At 35.3% G+C, this 20773-nt stretch overlaps 1 protein-coding gene across 6 annotated transcripts in view; it reads right to left on the minus strand.

The window, feature by feature from the left end:
• Nucleotides 1–564: 564 nt before the first annotated feature.
• Nucleotides 565–20773, minus strand: part of PCLO (piccolo presynaptic cytomatrix protein) — a 419720-nt gene continuing 399511 nt past the window's right edge. For all 6 annotated transcript variants that reach the window (XM_043588726.1, XM_043588723.1, XM_043588725.1 and 3 more), the window contains 3 exons: nt 7895–8029; nt 7330–7475; nt 565–5200 (listed from right to left, as the gene is read on the minus strand). In XM_043588726.1, the coding sequence (XP_043444661.1) occupies nt 5060–5200; nt 7330–7475; nt 7895–8029 (422 nt within the window). In that variant the 3' untranslated portion in view covers nt 565–5059. The remainder of the gene's footprint in view (nt 5201–7329; nt 7476–7894; nt 8030–20773) is intronic.

The following is a 20773-nucleotide window of genomic DNA, read 5'->3' on the forward strand; positions in this document are numbered from 1 at the left end:
GTTACAGGCAATAAAGGACAGAAAAACTTGTTCACCACCCTGTGAGTATGCAATCAGCAAAAACCAGATTTGGTAGAAAGACCAGATTTCTTCAAAAAGTATGACGCCCTGAAAAAAAAAAAAAAGACGTGGGGCGGGGGAGACTACATAGATTAAAAGAGGCTTAGAAAACATTTAAAAAATAATATCACCCCCATTTTGTTTACTAGGCAGATGTCAATGATAAACCAGGAATTAATTATCATAAAAATAAGGCTGGTGATTACATTTAGAGTTTGGGAGGATTTAGTGACAGGGGAGTGTTACGTGGAGGACTTATGAGATGACTGGCAAAGTTTCATTTCTTGACCTGGGTGGTGGTTACAAAAGTATCCGATAGACAATAATTTATTAAGCTATATGTTTAATTCTGTTTTCTGTATCTGTGCTACGTTTAAAATTTATTTTTTAAACTCGGTGAGTGAATGTATTTATGATATAATTTTCAGAGGAAATGTTGTGAAAAGTTCTATTTCTGTAATAAAGCATCACTTTATCAAGTTGATAAACACAAGAAGTCAAAGGTGACATTTTCAATATTTATTGGTAAGGCTGAGGCAACAGCCTTTATACAGCACAATTTGCATAAGTTATCAAGATACATCTTGTATACAATCACAAAACCAAGACATATTTTTACATAGGGTAAAACTCAAGACAGATTTACAAGCATTTTTAATACAATTCTCGTATATTTCAATTCAATGTATACAACCTTTAGCCCAAGAATTTGTATTTGTTCATTAGATTTTCCAGAGAGATTTGGGTAGAACAGAAAAGAACACATTAGCAAATCACCAACATGGCATGCAACATGTAGTTAGAAACAAGACATATCTCCAAGTACTTTATTTTTTATTTTGAAATCAATTTTATTAGATTTTTATTCTTTCAGACAAGAATGTTTTCCATTAATATCAGATGTGTTTTTGTTAGGATATTAGCACACACATTAATCAGTAGTGGGAGCACCTGAGCACATCACCGACAAATATACAGACACAATCAAACGATAATCATATTCACATGCTGAATGCCAAATGAAATTATTATTTCAACTTTGTCTATTTTACCAAATGTATAGGTATGTACAGGGTAACGATTTAAGAAAATGCTCTCAATCTACATTTCAGATAAGGAATCATTGGATTAAATGATTTTGACTTAATGGGCTTCTTTAATAATAACAACAACATGGAACATACAGAAAACATCAATGTGTCATATTCAATGAGAATATCTGTTTCACTCATTCATTTTTTGTATTACATCAAAGGCAAGTAATTATTAAAGAGACGGCTCATGATTATTCATCGAGCTTTCCGTCACTTCCATCTCAAGCTCAACAAGAGGGCAACTCACTCTGTCACATGTAGAGTTATAAACATATATATATATAGCTGTAGTTGGCTGCTTTGGGAATATTAGACATTATAGCAATGAAAATAAGTTTTTAAAAATATCGTTAGTTATGATTTAAATAATAAAGTAAAAAAATACTATAAACATCTTTATGATATCTTAATGAAATGAAACATTGGTCAAATAATTTCTAATAAATTGGGCACAATATAGTATATAATTTTATTTCACTTCACAGGACCACCGACCTAGTGTCACTACCACTATTACCGCTATCATCACAACATTCCTATAGAAAGAATCGGTATCAGCTGGTTACCAGCTATAATATTCCCACAATATGACTATTTTAATGTGTGTGATCCACAAAACTAATCCCACTGATATGTTGAAAATATGCATTTATTAGTACGGTTAATTACAACATGGGCACATTAAGGAGCAAAGACCATCCCTGCTCCTTAATCTTGGAAACTGTTCTTTTCAACAGAAATGGTAAAGAAAGAGTTCAGAGTCACCAAAAGTCTTCTTAATCTTAAGTAAAAATAAGGGAAACACCAACTTCTTGCTCAAACTGTTATCTATGTCTGTAACGACCATCCTAGAAGTCCCCGTCTTTTGTAAAAATTCACTCTGTGCTTTTGCTTCTACAGCTAAAAGTTCCTTAGGACCCAATTTTAAACCAAGAAGCAACTCCAGTCTCTGACGATTTGATGAAATTGTGGGAAAAATTAAGATGCTTTTCAAAATATAGGTGTTGTACTTGGACTGATCACATATTATTTAGAAATTACAAACTTTGTCATCAGTCGGATAAAAAAAAAGCTGATTCCAAAAAAATAAAATAAAATAAAAAGTGGAAAATCATGTGCTGTGAGATATACAAAAAAGTAAAAAACACCAGGAGCCCTATTTGCAATTAAAAAAGAAATCGTTTTGTTGTAAGAAGGGTAATCAACATCATTCAGAAGAAATGCATTTGTTCAAGGATCAGTGTTGCATAGAATAATTCCAGCACAACTTAGGATTTTGGTCAGTGGCAAACTTGGCACACTTTGGCAGGATCTTATGCTCTCTGAAGGGGGATGCTGGTGCACAAAAAGCCATGTCATTAGCTCTCTTGATTGACCTGGCCCCGTCTGTCACTAGTTCCTCGGAACAAAGGGGCACCTGTAATGCAAAGACTCCTACTCTTTCAAGTCAAATAGCTACCAAGGGATGATCTTTGTTTTTGGTGGCACCTCATTTGTATTATTCTAAAATAAATTTGCAACTGGAATGAAGTAAAACTTACTGCTCCTACAACCTCCCCTGCATACCTCTGGGTGTGAGTGGCTGCAGAAGAGGACCTAGCGTGAGCTAGAGTGTCCTTTTAAGGGCAAAGAGCAGAACCTTTTTGTGTCAGAAAGAGATCTTCCTGAATCCTTCTCTTCCCCAATTATGAATGATGATTATAAGCTCCCTAAAGTGCTAACTTCTGCCGGCGATATCCATAGCAACCATCAGCAGATCTAGCTGTCTCTAAAAATAAAATCCTAGCAATATCGAATCTTCAGCAATCCCCTCCCCTGCGTGCTCGTTTTAAAGCAGTATCAATTGGTAAATGACACTGCGATATCAGGGAGGGGAGGGGAAAAAAATACAGGGAAGAAAAGTGACTGTTAGCTTTCTTAGACTGGGGAAGAGTGAATTTCTATTTCTTTATGAATATAATAAAGATAGCCTGGCATTTATTAGAAATTGTTTTCTTTTTAATGTTTTACATTAAATCAATTCCTCTCAAATTTCAAGTATGTTTTTCTTTAAAAAATGAGAAAATTCAACATCCGACCAGTATATTTGGGGATGATTTCTCTAAACCCGTGGAAATCCCACCTTTGAATAAAGAAGCAGCTTTTAAAACTCAGAACAGTCTGAGAACCAATTTATTTTGGGGTAGGATAAGGTTAGTAGGTTCATTTCATTTATAATAACTCGATTTGCAAATCATTTTGATTTAATTCTTCACCTTTTCGCAGGTTCAACACCAGGTTATATTTTAAAGAAAAAAAATAGTTTTGGAGCTAATATACTACTTTTATCCAAGTCAATGCTGACCATTGGTATGGAGGATGTTTTTGCATATAAAATTTGAGAAATAAAGAGCTGCATAACAATTATTCCTTGCTTATATCTATAAAATTGTATCTGGAAATGTGCTTTCTTTTTTCTCACAGTTCACTTGGTTTGATCATCCCCACATCCCATTAGGAAAGCTAAGAATATGTAATTATATTTATCCTACAAATAAGAAACCTGGGGAAAAGTGACTTGAAGGGACATGTGCAAGGTGACACAGTCAGTGGCAGGACCAAGACAGAAGCTGGGCTTTTAATCTCAACTCAGTGTATTTCCTGTTGGTTGATGGAGAAGAGGATGCTTCATTTTAATGACTTAGGCATTGGTTCTTTTATTCTGCATTATTAAAATAGCTCGTTATATTTTACTCTCAATATACTGTTGACTTTTCACATATTTTCCCAGTATTGACAAGCTTGATCACTGCGATATTGTCACTAAAGGAGGAAAATGGAACACTAGAGAGAACTTAAGTTTGGTGTCATTGTGCAATCAGTTAATGTGCTAAGGGAAAAAAAAAAGCATTATGGAAGAACAGGAAATGACTCCAATTAAAGAATTGGTGTCAGATTAATAGGATGTGTTTTCCAGAGGAAGAATTTATCCTCCTTCAATACATCACTCAAGAGAAAGGAAATACGTGGAATGACACATTTATTTGCACTTGCACAAAGAACAACTTATCATGCTTCCTAGAACATACCATTTTAGTCTATGTTCTTTGGTATGTTGAAAATGTAATGGTAAGTTATGGAGATTTTGATGTTTTCAACCAAGGTTCCAATATTTTTGTGGGGCAACATTCATTGTTAGCCAATCATGGCTTTATTTCTAAATAAACATAGGTCCATTTCTACTTAGTATTATCTTCACTCTACATTATTTCAAATTATACAAATGTGCTTTTACAACATGAATTCCAAAGTTGGTGTTGTTCACGCTTGTAACATTTAGACATAGAGAAAATCTAAAAGCCATCATTTCCCCATCTCCAGTACCTTTTCCTTATGAACACAACCACCTCCCTCTTAGTCTTGAACACATCCTGTAGTTGAGTCCTGTGTTGGAATCTAAACACAGTAAGTTGTCGGAGAAAATAAGATGAAGAAGAAAGATTTGTAGACGTCTGAAAATTGTGATTTGTTACGTCAGTTCTTTCCTTTCAACCAAGATTCTTTTGCATAAAGAATAAACTCTGCATTAGAAACCATATTAATAGTTGAGCATTTGCCTTTAGCTATAGGGCAACTCTGCTCAAAATCACCATTGATCTGCATTAGGTAACCAAGATAGCTCTCACTGTTTGTCTTGACAGCCACACGCAATCCTTTTTTTTTTTTTTTTTTGGTCCCTAAAACAGGAACTTCTTCATCTGAGTTTTTTACTGTGTTCCACAACAAAACATTTACAAGACTTTGTTTTTGCGTGCCGTTCCTCCTTTCACGTTTATCCCCCAAAACGTGAATAGAATAGTATCCAACTGTTGTCTTGATTTGAGATCATTTAGAACAGTTTCCATACCCTGAGCAGACACATTTCTTCAATGGGTTTGAGTAGGACTGACCAAAAGTTTGTGCCAGTTGACTATTCTTTTTCTCAGATCCACTTTGTCAAGCCAGATACAGGCTTCGCCAATCAAGGTCTTTTTCATAAACTTCCCTCCATTAGAGAAAAGTAAAATCTAGAAAAAAGAGCCAAAGTTATATATACTTGCATACATTTTTCAACCTTTTTAAAAGGACATTTGATCATCAAAGAAATAACACAGACAAGAAAGGGTAAGAGGAAGTAGCAGCTATACTTGTAAGATAACTAATCCTCAAGATATCCTCAAAAGATGTGCATAGTATTAATTAATTCACACCAGCATTTCCCAAAGGAAAAGCCACATCCAGGAGGATATGAGAATTTTAGATAAGACATGTATTAACAGCTCATTCTGACTAGGTTTATGCTTAATTGAATAGAAAATTTCTCAGAAGAACTTGCTAGGTACATTTTCTAGTAGTTTATGAAATATGCACCAACATACAAAATTGTTTGAGTGCTGAGCAAATGAATAAGAGCTCACAAGGCAGAGAAAATACAACAGTAATTTTATTTAGCATTTAATTTACTGGTGGTGTTACTACAGTGTGTACTTCTGAAGTGATTTCTTGTCATATGTAGACCTTATATTAGTTGAAATGCCATAGGATCTCACACTCAAGACAGTTTTTTTTTCTTCCAGAGATGAGTTGAAGAAAGGTAGAGAGCATCAGTGTTAACCATTAATCCTTGACAGTTCTCTCTTGCTTTCTTTTCAGAATCTCCTTTAGAGAATTCATCTTTATTCTTGGCTAAAACTTTACTTTTATGTTTCTGACTTCAAAATATACATTTATGATTATTTCTTCTGGGCCCTGGTTTTGGGATTGTATACGACATTGTATATCTTCACCTGCATCCTGTTTTCTTATTACATTTATCACATTTCAGACAAATGTGTAATCTTTCTCCCTCGTAGTCCTGTCTCTAACTACTTAATCTCTGTAGAAGACACATTTGCTCACACAGACTTCAGAGCATCTTTTGCTCTTTTAAAATTTCTTTCCACTGTAATACCTTTTAATACCCTCAATGCAGCTTTAACTTTGTAATGTTTCTTATATGTGTCTCTAGTGTGCCCTTCAGGGCCAGTACCACGGTCTTACTCTTCCCATATTTTTTTATCTCTTTCCTCCCACCTCGGTTTCCCTCTTTCGTTCCTTGTTCCTACATCTAATGAAGACATACTACGTACAAACACTGTATTATGTTGTAGAACAAAGAGCAATGAAAGCCAGGCCTTGCCCTAGAGGAGCAGAGAGTGGGAAAGCAGTGACCAGTAGGGATATAAATGATTATGCAGCACGGATTAGGATTGGTAACCTAGTAAGATTGGCAAAATACTGTGCGAATGAGGCATGATGAATTGCACGTAGGGTCATCAGTAGAGGGCAGAGTTCATCCTGAAAGACTTGGGAATAGTGAGATGGGTGGAGAGGGATGAAGAAGACAATATTGAAGGGAAGAAAAATATGAGCAAACCGTTGGAGGCTTAACCTGATTTGAAAAGATTGTGGTGTGGCTGGAGTATAGAGTGTGTTGTAAAGTATACAAAGAGATGAAATTAAACCAACACTCTTAGAGTTTGCGTGAGAGGACTATGGATGAGTCAGGATGCAGATGAATCACTGAAGGCTTTGATGTAACCTGCCAGCCAGTGTTTCTGTCTGTCTGTCTACCTACCTACCTGCCTATTCTTAATTCAAGTATACTTAACATTCATTATATTAGTTTCAGGTGTACAACATAAGGATTCAGCAATGCTATACGCTGCTCAGTGCTCATCACAGTAAGTACACTCTCAATTGCCTTCACTATTTCACTCACCCCCGGGGCCCTCTTACCCAGTGTTTTTAAAAGATGCCTCTGCCAGTAGCGCGATGAAGTGAATCAAGAGGGGAAGACATTGATGGCAAGGAGGCCAGCTACACTGCTAAGATGATCTGAGTAATAAAGATGAAAACTCAAAGAGGATTAGTGGCTGTGAGCATGGAAATAAATCTATATAAAATACACTGAGTAAGCAGAATAGAGAAGATTTGGTAGCTAACTGAATGGGTGAGTGAGCTGCAGACTTCTTAAAGGCCCCTGGAAAGAAACCTCTAAGACTGAATTAACTTGTAAAATGTCACACATGATATGATCGGTATACACATATTAAATAATTGAATGGAAAATAAATACTGTACACACAAAAAGAGTAACTGCATGGTATACAGTTACCTGAAGAGAATGCCCAGCAGGACTGAGGCTGAATCTAAAAGTTTCATTGAATGAAGGCTCTCTATCATGTCTGCAAACTCTCGTTTTTTTCTTGATCACTTTCTTCTGGGTAGAGATGTTCATCACATATATTTTTACATATAAATCTGAAAAGAAGAATTCAGCTTGTAAAATGTCCATTACTCCTACAATTTTCTATTGAAAGAATTATAATTGTACACTGGGAGTTATCCTATACTTTAAACAAAGCCAGCAGAACGTGCTCAATTTGTTTCAGACAACATAAAGTGATTAAAAGACACACCGATTTTCTTAGCAATTTGAATGTGTTTTCCCGTTGTATGATAAACACATTACTCTGTTTCTGTGTTGAGAAAAATTATCTAAAAATTAGTAGAATATCAACGTGTTCTATATAAGAGAGGTTAATCCTTATTTCACATTTTTTTTCAGATATACTCGGCATACAGCCCCAATTTTACTTTGAATTTTCCAGATTATTTAGGACATAGTCCTACAGAACTCCTAGATATTTTATATTTCTCATTATCATAAAATTAGATACCTGGTAAGTGATCAGGAGACTTAAATTTGTAGGTGATATTTCTGCATTGGAGAATCTCAACTATCAGTTGTTCACCATCTGTCTTCATTTCCTTCTTCAGTGCAATCTTGATTTCTCCCATTACCTGAGTTTTGACTGGAAAAAATTAAGAAAAATGGTAAGGAATAGGAAATGAAATCTATTCAATGTTTCATTCAATAATTCATGCATACATTCATTTACTGAGTGTTTATCAAGCGCTGAACACTTTATTGTATCCTGTGGATACACAGATGAATAAAACACAGTCCAAGCCCTTAAGGAGTGACAGATTTCATGGGGAGACCAATAAATTCCACACTTACAACAAAGTATGCTAAGTATGATGACAGGCTAGTAAAAAGGGAGGTATGGAGGAAATGCAAGTAGGTGTTACTCAGCTGTAGATTATTAGGCCAAAAGAGGAAAATGATGAGACTATAATAAGACACACATACATAAAATCAATAGAATCCAGGGGCACGTGGGTGGCTCATTCAGTTAAGGTTCTGACTTTAGGTTTTGGCTCAGGTCATGGTCACAACGTTTCATGGGTTCCGTGGGTTCAAGACCTGCATGGGGCTCTTGCTGACAGCTGGGAGTCTGCTTCAGATTCTCTCTCTCCCTTTCTCTCTATGCCCTTACCCTGCTCGTGTTGTCTCTCTCAAAATAAATAAATAACTTGAAAAATTTTTTTAAATAATAGAATTCTAATATAATTTATGGGACATAAATCATATGAAATACAAGAAGTTGTTTGCTAACAATTGCTCGTTACAAGGCTTTCTCAAGAACACTTGCTACCATAACTAAATGTCATTGTATGTTATTTATACTTTCTTCCTATTTGTTTTATGGAAGACATAGCTAAGAAGAATTCATGTAGTGACGACATTACACAAAGGAAAATACAATGCGTGGTTTAAATGAATCCAATGTATTTCTTTCAAGTGTTATCTGGGATCCTTGTATTACTGAAGAAGCCATTCATGATCACTCATGATTCTTTAATGATCCACCCTTTCCTCTGTCAATTCATACATTCATCTACTTATTTAGTCACTGACAAGTACTTTATTTCCCACGCTACCCTATGATAAACACTCTGTTAGGAAGAATGGAGCCAAACATGCATGCTTATTGGTTTTATGATTTTTTCCACCTGTTGGGAAGAAAGTGTTAATGGATTATTTTCATCAATAAGTACATAATTAGAAAAAAAAACCCAACAAGGTTATAAAATATGAGAGCATGATTCCAAGAGAGCCTGAGGAAGTACTGCTTGAGCTGAAACCAGGACAAGAAAGAATTAACCAGCTGAAATGGATTAAGAACATTCTACAGAGAAGGAACTGTGTGTTCACAAAAGGGAACATCATGGGACAGAGGAACTAAATAAATGTCCTTGTGGTTATGACATATTGTTAATTGGCGCCTTGCTAAGAATTTGGTTTTTATCTTTAGAACAATAGGAACCTGTTGAAGGTTTTTTAAGTTTGGATGTGGATCACTTGTTCTCAAACATCTTGGTTTCACACATCGTTATAGTCTTAAAAATAAAATGGGAGTTCCTTAGGGTGCCTGGGTAGCTCAGTCGGTTAAGCGTCCAACTGTGGCTCAGGTCATGGTCTCATTGCTTGCGAGTTCAAGCCGCATGTGGGGCCCTGTGCTGATGCTCAGAGACCAGAGCCTGCTTGAAATTCTGTGTCTCCCTCTCTCTCTGCCCCTCCCCCACTCACGCACTCACGCTCTCTTTCTCTCTCTCTCTCAAAAATAAAATAAAAACATTAAAAAAAATTTAAATGGGAGTTCCTCAAAGAACCATTGTATGTATTACAGCTATCAATATTTGAAATTTTAAATTTCTAATCAAAATGCAAAATTGGATATTTAAAAATATTTATTAATTCACTTAAAATGATAATATACTTACAATATTTTAATGGGAAATCACCATATTTCCCAAAATAAAAATACATAGTGAGGAATGCTGTTTCACATTTTTTTTCAAATTTCATTACTGTTTTGCTTAATAAAGGAAAGCTGGATTCCCATGCCTGTTTCTATATTACATCCAACTCAAAAAGTTGTTTTAGTTGAAATATAAGAAGAAAGTCCACTCTCATACAAATAGTTGGAAAAGGGAGGAATATTTTAATATCCTCTTTAGATAATGTTAATCTTTGATGCTACATTAAAACTTGACAAGTGGTAATTTCTTAAATAAGACAAGGGATAATTTCTGAAATCATATCAAGGAACTTTCTGAACTGTTACTTTAAAATACACCAGTCTATCTTGCATCTTGAATGGATCTTTTAACTATGCCTGATTTGATAACCTCATATTGTTCATTTTGGAAAACACCGGTTCACTGAGCTATGAAGGTCTTGTTGACACATTTCATAAAATATTTGAAGCACACATGTTAATATCATTACCAATATCATCAAGAAGTTCTTTGAAATTGAGAAACTTCCAAGTTCAGGAATGTAGATGCAAGTTTTCCAAAGTTCTATTTTTTATTTAAAAGCTGAATTTTATAATTGACGACTACTGTCACTTGTTTTTCTTAAAGTGACAAGCTCATTTTGTAAATTTTTCAGAATAAGTGGCATGTGTCTATGAGTTATTCTTTCTAGTAGAAATTACATTGCATATTTAAAAGGGCTAGTTGAGCTTGCAATGCAAAAAAAAAATGCACAGACTTCCTCAAGTCAATGGTCATAATTAGACATGCAGCACAAATGCTTTAGACATATTTCCCATGTGATCACACAGATTTAGAAAGACATGTACTTTCTAATACATAATTTTAGTATATTAAGTTATAATATTTTAGTATATTTAAAAATAATTTTGACCTCATGGATACACTTGAATAAAGTACAGAATACAGAACATAGTTGAGTCAACTTTGAGAGGAAATTAGAGTAACAAAAGCATTTGTGCAAAATTGTACAAATACTGGATTGTAGTCATTCAATCCTTTTGATTGAATTTTGTCATATTTTGGGGATATGCTGTTTTAATTTTTTTCTTTCCTGGATCAATTTTTTGATCAAGTTAATTTACATTTTTGTCCAGATGTATGCAGACATGTAGAAAAATATCTATGAATACCAATAACTAAGACGCAAAAATACAGAAAATCATCCTCTATACTGAAACATAAATCTTCTAGATATAGTTATATCATAATAACTTAGCAACCAATGACTATCGATACCTCAGAGTAGTTAGATGTTAGCTTTGCCCTCAAGAAACTCAAGAAAATAAGACTCAAGGCAGGGGTTTTATATACAGCTGGAATGTCTTTTGAGTGTCAAGCCTACAGTTTTAAGCATAAAAGAACTCAAGAATTCTACACAAAGATTGATTCTCTGAGAAATACAAGGGGGATGCGTTTTGTTAAACCAAAGAGAAAACTAGAGAAACTTCAGTGCGATCAATGACGGTATTTAATGTATTTAATTATGGGGCTAAGGATAAAGCAGGACTGAGGGCACAGGTGCGTGGAAGAACAGCATTTGTTATGTATTCCAAGAGTAATAAGAATACAACAAAAAATGGATGGATGGGGAAGGAGAAAACGCAGAAAATGAAATGAGACTATTGATTTTTGTATAGGCGATAGGTAGGTAACAAAGGGTGCAATTAAAAATTGACAAACCACATAGTAAGTGTTGAGGTAAGAAGAGCAAGAATTATAAATGGTGTATATAAAAAGAAAATCATTAAATATATGAATCCTTAATTACAGAAGAAATTTTTACAAATCAAAGACACCAAATGGAAGAAGAAATACAACAAATATACACAACAATTATAAAACAAAATGCAGAGTTGCAAACACATCTACCATATCAGTAAATACAAACAGGTTTAGTTAGCCTTTTTAATTTAATTTATTTTTTATTTATTCATTTTTTTTTATTTTAGAGAAAGAGAGAGTGCACGAGTGGGGGACAGGGACAGAGGGCAAAAGAAACAGAATCCCAAGCAGCCTTCACACCCAGCGTGGAGCCCAATGCTGGACTCAATCCTAGGACCCTGGGATCAGATCTGAGCTGAAATCAAGAGTCACACATTCAATCGATTGAGCCACCCAGGCGCCCCTAGCTACCCTATTTTTAAAATGACTTTCAGACTGGCTCATAAAGCAAAGCTTACCTTTATGTTAAAATGTAGTTTTGTTTCTAACAGTCAAAAATACATAAATTATAAGCATGTCAGGTATATGGAAACAATAAGAGAGTAGGGGCTGAACTCTTATTATCAGACAATAAGTTTTATAAAATGAAACTACAAACATTAATCACACACAAAAAGGCTTCAATTAAATAATTCCTGGGGGAACGGCAAAATATAATGAGAAAATACAAAAGTTCTGAAAAATAATGATAATGGAAATACCATAAGTATCAGAATCTAAGAAAGTTACAGTAATGATGAGAGGAAAATCAATAGTCTTAAATGCCTATATCATTTAAAGCATTTATAAAAAACACATGCATTAATATTCTTTCAAAAATCTTAATACAAGTGATTTAAACTTCCAACTCTAAAAGTTAGAAAAAGAACAAAGTGAAACAAAAGAAACTACAAAGAAGGAAAGAATAGAGATATACACTAAAATTAAAGAGGTAAAGAATAGAAAAATAGATAAAATTAATGAATCAGAATTCTGATACTCTGAATAGTATCAACAAAACAAAAAACAATAGTGAATTTACTCAGTGATGTGTGGTCTCTTAACATTCTTATTCAGAAATCACCTCTGGCCGCTTAACTATGACACTACTCTCCTCTCGGTGACTTGCTATAAACATTTACGGTCATGAATACACCCTAATACTATCAGATCATATTCTGTTTACACATTCATGACAGATAGAAACTGAAAACATCATCTAATATATTTCTTCGAACTTCCAAGCGAGCATCCAATTCTGGTTACTTAACCATTTTAAGGAAGCATAAATAAGCCCATTCAAATCATTCTGTTTTATATATTAAAAAAAAAAAAACTTCACAGGCAAGTAATTTTCAATATAAAAATGAGAAAATGGGACAGATCTTAGAAATTCTTTTCTTTAATATCTAGAGAAATTAGGTGAAAAAAAGCACAATTAGAAAAAGTGTTAACAAGTAGTAACTGAACAAGGAATAGGCTACAGTCTCCCGCTGGCAACCCCCAAAAAGTTCCGTGAAGGAATGGAAAGGGGGATTCTGGGAAAGCACAGTTTAGCAGGATTCCTGAGCACAAAAATCTTGTATCACAAAATCTTGCTGGGAAAAGAGTTGACAAAACCCTGAGTATTACCACCAAATCCCCATCACAGAGAAGAGGATGGACAACGAGAATAGGGAGCCCCAGAAAAGTCACACTAAACCTTTGAGAGTGGAAACCCTGGATCATCACTGAAAAGATCTGAGAGTTTCGGTGCGATCGGGAAAAATGGCCAAGGCTCCCCATTTCCGGGAGCTCCAAGATGAAGCAGGTGAAAGACCCAAAGCAGAGACTATCTTCCCCTGGAAATAAGACATATCTTGGCTTGCTACAGTGAATGCTGGCCAAAAAACATTTAATGAAATTTCAAAAGAGAGAGCAAAATCTCGCCAAGCAGGCCAGCAAATCTATATGTAAAACAGCTCTATTTCTTTCCTCCAAAGCCGTACAGAAGTGGAAAGAACACCGTCTCTCAAACCCACACCTGGAATGGAGGGGGGAAAAGAGGATTAAACCAAGGTAAGGAGGGATTCCAGGAAAACTCACTCCTACTACTCGAAGCCAATAAAAGCTGTGGACAGAACTGATCACACTAACAAGCGGGATGGAATAAAATAGGACAAATCTTCTGGGACAAATTCACTTTTATAGGTCATATTCCTCTTTTGCAGCCCTGAAAACCCCACGTGCTAAGAACGTGATATTTGTTCTTTCCCACCTTCTTCCATGGGGAAAAAAAGGGGGAATTAAGCTTGCTAATTACAGTTCTCAAATCATCACGTTGCCTGTTTCTTTCTTGGAAGGTTAAATTCACATGCTTCACAGTGTGGTACTTGTGAAGTTCTTGATAATTTTCTCCTGTTCGAAGGCTGTTCCAGCTTGCTCTTTAATGTTTCTATTAAAGGAAGAAAGGGACATGCCTGCTGAGATTGTGTTAATTGTGAGTCACCACTGTCAATCATGTCTGCCCTTTCCTAGGTTCAGAGTGCCTCTGTCACCTGGAGCAGACGGCGGATGGTGACAGAAACCTCTTAGTCCAGGTCTACTGTCTCCACAAGGGGGCAGCTCCAGATCTAACATCGATCCTGCTCTGGAGAAGATATTTATCCTGCAGTAGGATACATAACCACAATTTAAGAATAGAAAGAAGGGGGGGGGGGGGGGAAAGAATAGAAAGAAGAGGAAGGGATGAAGGGATGTTGAGAATTTCAAAAATGAGGTGACAAAGATGCCGATTATAGCACAAAAGTACAAATGTTCCCATTTTAAAACTATTAATGAATTAGAAACACCATGAATAAAATTTAATAAGACAGAAATCAGTATTATTGACATAGAGGGAAGAAAGGATGATATAGAAAGGAAAATGGAAGATAAAGAAGGCAGAGAACAATGATAGGTATGTCAAACTGAGAAATATGATCCAATATAACTGATTTTCCAGAAAAAGTAAGTTTAAGAGTTTAGAAAATAGCATCTATTTAAAATATGCAGGTATTTATCTGAAGTAACAGAAGGGTAAATCTGTGGATCAAAAGAACACCCTGTATTCCTGGAAATACTGATTACTTGATACATTGATATATCCCATTTAAACTACTTCAAGGATATAGAAAACATTTTCAAAGGAGACAAGGGAAAAAAGAAGTCCCCTGAAAGAGGACATTCGTGTATAAAAAAAATAAAAATAGGGGCGCCTGGGTGGCGCAGTCGGTTAAGCGTCCGACTTCAGCCAGGTCATGATCTCGCGGTCCGTGAGTTCGAGCCCCGCGTCAGGCTCTGGGCTGATGGCTCGGAGCCTGGAGCCTGTTTCCGATTCTGTGTCTCCCTCTCTCTCTGCCCCTCCCCCATTCATGCTCTGTCTCTCTCTGTCCCAAAAATAAATAAAAAGGTTGAAAAAAAAATTAAAAAAATAAATAAAAATAGCCTTGTGAAAATATTTAAAAGGCTGTGGCAGAAGATATGAGGATATAGTAATGGAGGAATAAAGAAAGAAAGAAAGAAAGAAAGAAGAAAGGAAAGGGAAGGAAAAGAGGGAGGAAGGAAGGAAGGAGGGGTGCCTGGGTGACTCAGTCGATTGAGCATCTGACTTCCATTCATGTCATGATCTCGTGGTTTGTGAGTTCAAGCCCTGCATGGGGTTCTGTTCTGACAGCTCAGAGACTGGAGCCTGCTTCCGATTCTGTGTGTGTCTCTCTCTGCTCCTCCCCCGTTTGTGCTCTCTCTCTCAAAAATAAATAAACACTTTATTATTTTTTATATGAAATTTATTGCCAAATTGGTTTCCATACAACACCCGGTGCTCATCCCAACAAATAAACACTTTAAAAAAATTAAAAAGAAAGGGAAAAAGAAAGGAAGGAAGAAGGAAAGAAGGGTGGGAGGGAGGGAGGAAGGAAGGAAGAGGGAGGAAGGCGGGAAGAAAAAAGGTTACAGATGAAATTGAGGAGGAAAAGTGGAAGTAAGTGGAGGAGTGCTAATTTCCTTTAGGCAGACTTAAAATTGAAAATTGAAATATAGTACTAAAAATCATAATTGCTGGGGCTCCGGGTTGGCTCAGTCAGTTAAGCACCTGACTCTTGCTTTTGATTCAGGTCATGATCTCACTGGCCATGAGGTCAAGCCTAATGTGAGGCTCTGAACTTGGCTGTGGAGCCTACTTAGGATTCTCTTTCTCCCTCTCCCTAGGCCTCTCTCCAGCTCGCGCTCTCCACACTCAAAATCATAATAGCTCAACCTTGTAATATTTTCAATTTTGTTTCTTAAACTTAGTGAGAGCATTTATAAATGAATATGGCTAAAATATTTATTGAAATTAGACAATTCCTTTGTTTTTACCATGATATATTCTCTTCATTAAATTAAAAAACACTATACTCATGGCCATGAATAATTTAATTGTTTTTAACAAAACTGTGTGCGTCCCTCTATCTCTTTAGCTAAAGTGCTCCAACTAAGTATAACTGTCAAATTGACTTATTTTTGTCTCCCACAGCTTTCTTTTTTCACACTCTCTGGTGCTTTATTCTCCATTAAAATATGCAGCGCTCTTCTCACTCCTTTCACTCAGAAAAAGTTTACATTTATACATATTTTATCTTTGAAAAACATGTGTGTGTCATATCTACATGCACATATTTATACACATGCTATTTGTACACCTCCGTCTGATTTATAGCTTAGAGAAGTGCACCTTAAGAAAACATTACCATTAACGGAACACGGTAATTATTTCACAAGAAATAAGGTTTGTATAATAATCTCCATTTTACAGGTGAGAAACTGGCGGCTTTGGTCTTTGAAGTAACTTGCTAAATGGCTAAATGGCCCAGGTAGAACTTTAATCTAGATCTTCTGATTTTAGGTCCAGAGCTCGCTCTCTCTCATGAAAACCTTATATTTTCTTATGAATATTATTTTTGCACTGATTGTGAAGAGCACTGAGTAATGTATAGAATTGTGGAATCATTGCACTGTGCACCTGAAACCAATATAACACTATGTTAATTATACCTCTAAAGAAACAAATGAATAAATAAAATAATATCCTTTCAAATAAAAATTAAAAAAATATTTAATTAAACATTTTTTTTAATGTTAGAAAGCTTAGAAGTTAGAAAGCAGGTTTCCCTGATACCCTGAGAGGAAACTATTTGGAAAACAGCAAGCAATTCTGGGTTGTTGATTTAGGGTTCTATTTGCCCATCTCACTGTTGGCATGATAGGCAGGTTTTTAGTCTCCACACTCAACATAGGGCTTAAACTCATGACTCTGAAATCAGGAATCACATGCTCTACCGACTGAGCCGGCCAGGGACCCCACACTCCGGTTGTTGAAACCTAGCTAGAAGTTACTGTCTGTATATACACATCACATCAATTATGCAGCTCATTTATATTAAACAACAAAATGGCAACCAATATTTCCTGAAATATTCATAATTGTATGAGATCCTATATGGGAATCACTTAAACTACAAAATAGTTTAAAAAGTGACCATGGATTGAGAAAATATTTTTCTAACATTATTCATATCTGAAATACTGAACTGCACATAGTGTAAGTTGAGGTTTACTCTTTCTCAGAATTCTAAGAAATCTATTGCAATCTGAGCAGATTTTGCCCATGAGAGACCATTTTAGGCAACTTTTCTTTAGAGGCATTGTTTAATTAACTGAAAGCGAATAAAACGAGGAAAAGGAAAGAAGGAAAAAATGTAAGGGGAAAGTTTGTGTAAAGAAAAAAGCATAGAGTGAATAAAATTCTCATCAACACTTAGGTTTCTTTGTGTCTGTAAATTTCCATTAGTAAATATTACTGGTACTGGCTAATGAAGTCTGAATTAGTGTTAAGTATGATGTATATTTAGCCCTGTCTATCACCTCATAATTTGTCACTTAGCTCCTATCACTCACTTCAAATCTAAGCAAAGTCTAATGTGGAATTAAGGGTGAAGTTTCAAAACCAGGAATTCTGGATGGCAGGCCAGTCATTAAACATCTAAGTTTATATTTCCTCATATAAGTGAAGGTATGTATTTCCTCATATATTCCCTCAAATAAGTGAAGGTATGTAATGAGATTATTTAGGGACTATTTATAATATCTCTTTCAGCTTTATAGGTTGTGGACATTTTCTGACACTATCTAAATATTGTTTAGTCCTGGCCCTCCACTAAACATCTTCTATTCTAAATAATTTTCTCTGTTTACTCAGGATTCCTAAAGCCAGTCATTACAGAAAGCCTCACTAATATCCTAATACCTGTTAAGAGGTAAAATAATCATGTATTTCCCCTCATGTAGAATTTGCATTTTCTTTTCTTTCAATTGTTTCTAGTCTATCAGTTTCAGATCTAAACAATGCTTTTTCTAATGCTAGCATAGTAAAGGCATATTGTTAGCACAATGCCAGAAATGGTAAGTATTCAATAAGCATTCATTCTTCTTATGTCTCAACATGAGATGCAATGCAAGATCAGTTCTAGAAGAAACTGACTGTTTACACCTAGCAAGCACATATGTACCGTTATGTCAGTTGCTCAATTTACTCGGAGTAAATAAACAAAACAAAACATCTCAAACTATTCATAGGAGTCAATAGTTTTAAAATAGAAATTTCTCAAAAAAGAGAGAGTCCTTCCACTTTGCTGAGCTTGTTACAGAGAGGAAGTAAGTTCACTCTACTTTGTTCTATTCACTTCTCTCTATAATTTCCAACCAGGTATATTAACCCTACCCTAGAGTCTATAATAATTTTACCTTCCATGCTGAAATGATATCTCTCTCTTCCAAAAGTTCAACGTGGCATCAATAATCTGACTGTAGCACTCAATAATTATCTATAACTGGCACTTCTTTTTTTCTTTATACCATGTCCTTGAGTAGCCGGGAAAGATCCCCAATCTTTTACCAGGTCTGGTAATCTTACTTTTATTGAGTGTGATTTCCTGGCATATCATTGTTTTCCACAGCCTGCATTCAAGTCATTGATACGTCTTCATTGTAATTCTCAGAAACATATCCTTTGAGCAAAGGTTCTTAACTCTTCCCTCGTTATATGTAGGATTAAATAGAAGGAGTGAACAACTATAGGCTTTGAAGGTTTATCCTGGTAATTTAATGTTTGAAAGGGGGAAGTAAAAATAGGACTAATTTATTTCATTTTATAATGTATTAAATTCTATTCCTATTACCTTCACTTTAAGATCTCATGAAATTGACTCCCAATAAATCAGCTTGCTCATACAATAAAAATGACATCATTCAGCTAGCTCCATTGCCTGACTACTTTTCTACCTCTGTATCTCACACACCACTGCAAATGCTTGGATCTAGCAGTTTCTACTAACACATACTATGATAAAGAATTAGAAAAAAGAATTAAAAAAAATAATGTTTATTTATTTTTGAGAGAATGATAGACAGAGAATGAGCATGGGAGGGGCAGAGAGAGACGGAGACACAGAATCTGAAGCAGGCTCCAGGCTCCGAGCTGTCAATACAGAGCTGGACTTGGGGCTCAAACTCACGAACTGTGAGATCATGACCTGAGCTGAAGTTGGACGCTTAACCTACTGAGCCACCCAGGAGCCCCAGAAAAGGAATTTCTGAGACAGGATTTATGAAACTCTTTGTGATCAGATATTAATAAATAATGCCTTTACAGTGAAATTCAATGGATTTGGTTTTCAAGAAAAAAAGATGAATCTTCATTCCAAATATATCTCAAGACATATAATTTTGTACTCATAGTTTAAGTGTATACTAATATGTAAACAAGATAATATTATAATATTATGAATGATGAATACCAGTTAAATAATGTAAACTTGTGTCATGTTATCTCATTTTTCCTCAAACATGTGAAAAAGAAATATTACTAACTTCGCTTTAAAGAAAGGAGATTGTAAATTTTAGGTTGACAAATTAGCCCAAAGTCACATAGCTAGATGTTTCTAGCAAGGAAACCCAAGATTATTGCCAAAGCTGTGATAATCCATCATGTGAAAGTGTTTGTGTGCCAAACTCATGTGCATGCTTGTGAGCATTCGTGCATTAGGGGAAGGGATTTTGGGATTGTGGGAGCTCAAGATTTATGGGGAAGTTGTACTGGAAAGACAAGGGACAGTCAAGAGAAGGTATAAATGCTTACCAATTTCCTTTCCAAAACCTTAATTTATGAACTAAATTTCTTGATTCATTACAGGTGGGGAGTTCAAACTTACTTGGGCGGTAACAATAATGTATCCAATTTATTGAATAACTCTTGTGTTCCAGGCAGTCTATGTATTACTCGACTGCCTTTTAGTGCAAAGACTGTGCCTTATTTGCCCTTGCCTTTTTAGTCCATAGAAAAGGCACCTAGTATGTATTTTATGCTTGATGAATGAATTTATAAAATATCTCTAATCTTCACGGCAAACCTATGAGGTAGGTATATTTTCCACGAAGATCTGAAGAAAGAGATTTATCAAGTCTGACTCAGAGCCCACGTTCTCAGAGCCCTCTAAACTAAGCTGAAGCCACCAAATTGAGATACTTCGGTTGTTTGGGTTTTTTTTTTCTCTCAGACCTATGGTTTCATCCAAAATAAATGCTTTTATGTCAGCTTTTGAATTTCATTCTCTGTTTACGTAGATAACCAAACCTCTATTATTCAAAGCTAGGCAGTGACATTCTAATACATTTTCATGTCTCAGGGCTTAGTGGGGGCTGAGGGAGGAGGCATTTTGTTATGTTTTCATTAATTTTTTTTTTCCCACGGGAGAAGAGTTCTGTAAGCGTTCATTAAGTCCTTTATTTGAAATAACCCAGATTCAAGGAGATATTTTATACAATACAGCAGGCATTCTGGCCTAATATGATTTAAGAGTTCTTTGAAAGTAGGACAAGCCTGCACATTCTGTGTTCCATTACATAAAGAAATCCTTTCTTTCTGAGACAAAGCCAGAAAGAACATAATTTTAGGAGGAAAAAATAGATTTTTTCTGATTGATCTCCTTCAATGTTTTTGGCATTTTTTTTGTCCTTTTGGTACATGTTTCTTAGCATTTGTTTCACTGTGACTGAAAATAACCAGCTCTTTTAAAAAGAGCTCTTTTTAAAAATTTTTAATTGAAAGCTTC

Source organism: Prionailurus bengalensis, chromosome A2, assembly GCF_016509475.1.
Source record: "Prionailurus bengalensis isolate Pbe53 chromosome A2, Fcat_Pben_1.1_paternal_pri, whole genome shotgun sequence".
Classification (NCBI taxonomy): Eukaryota; Metazoa; Chordata; class Mammalia; order Carnivora; family Felidae; genus Prionailurus; species Prionailurus bengalensis.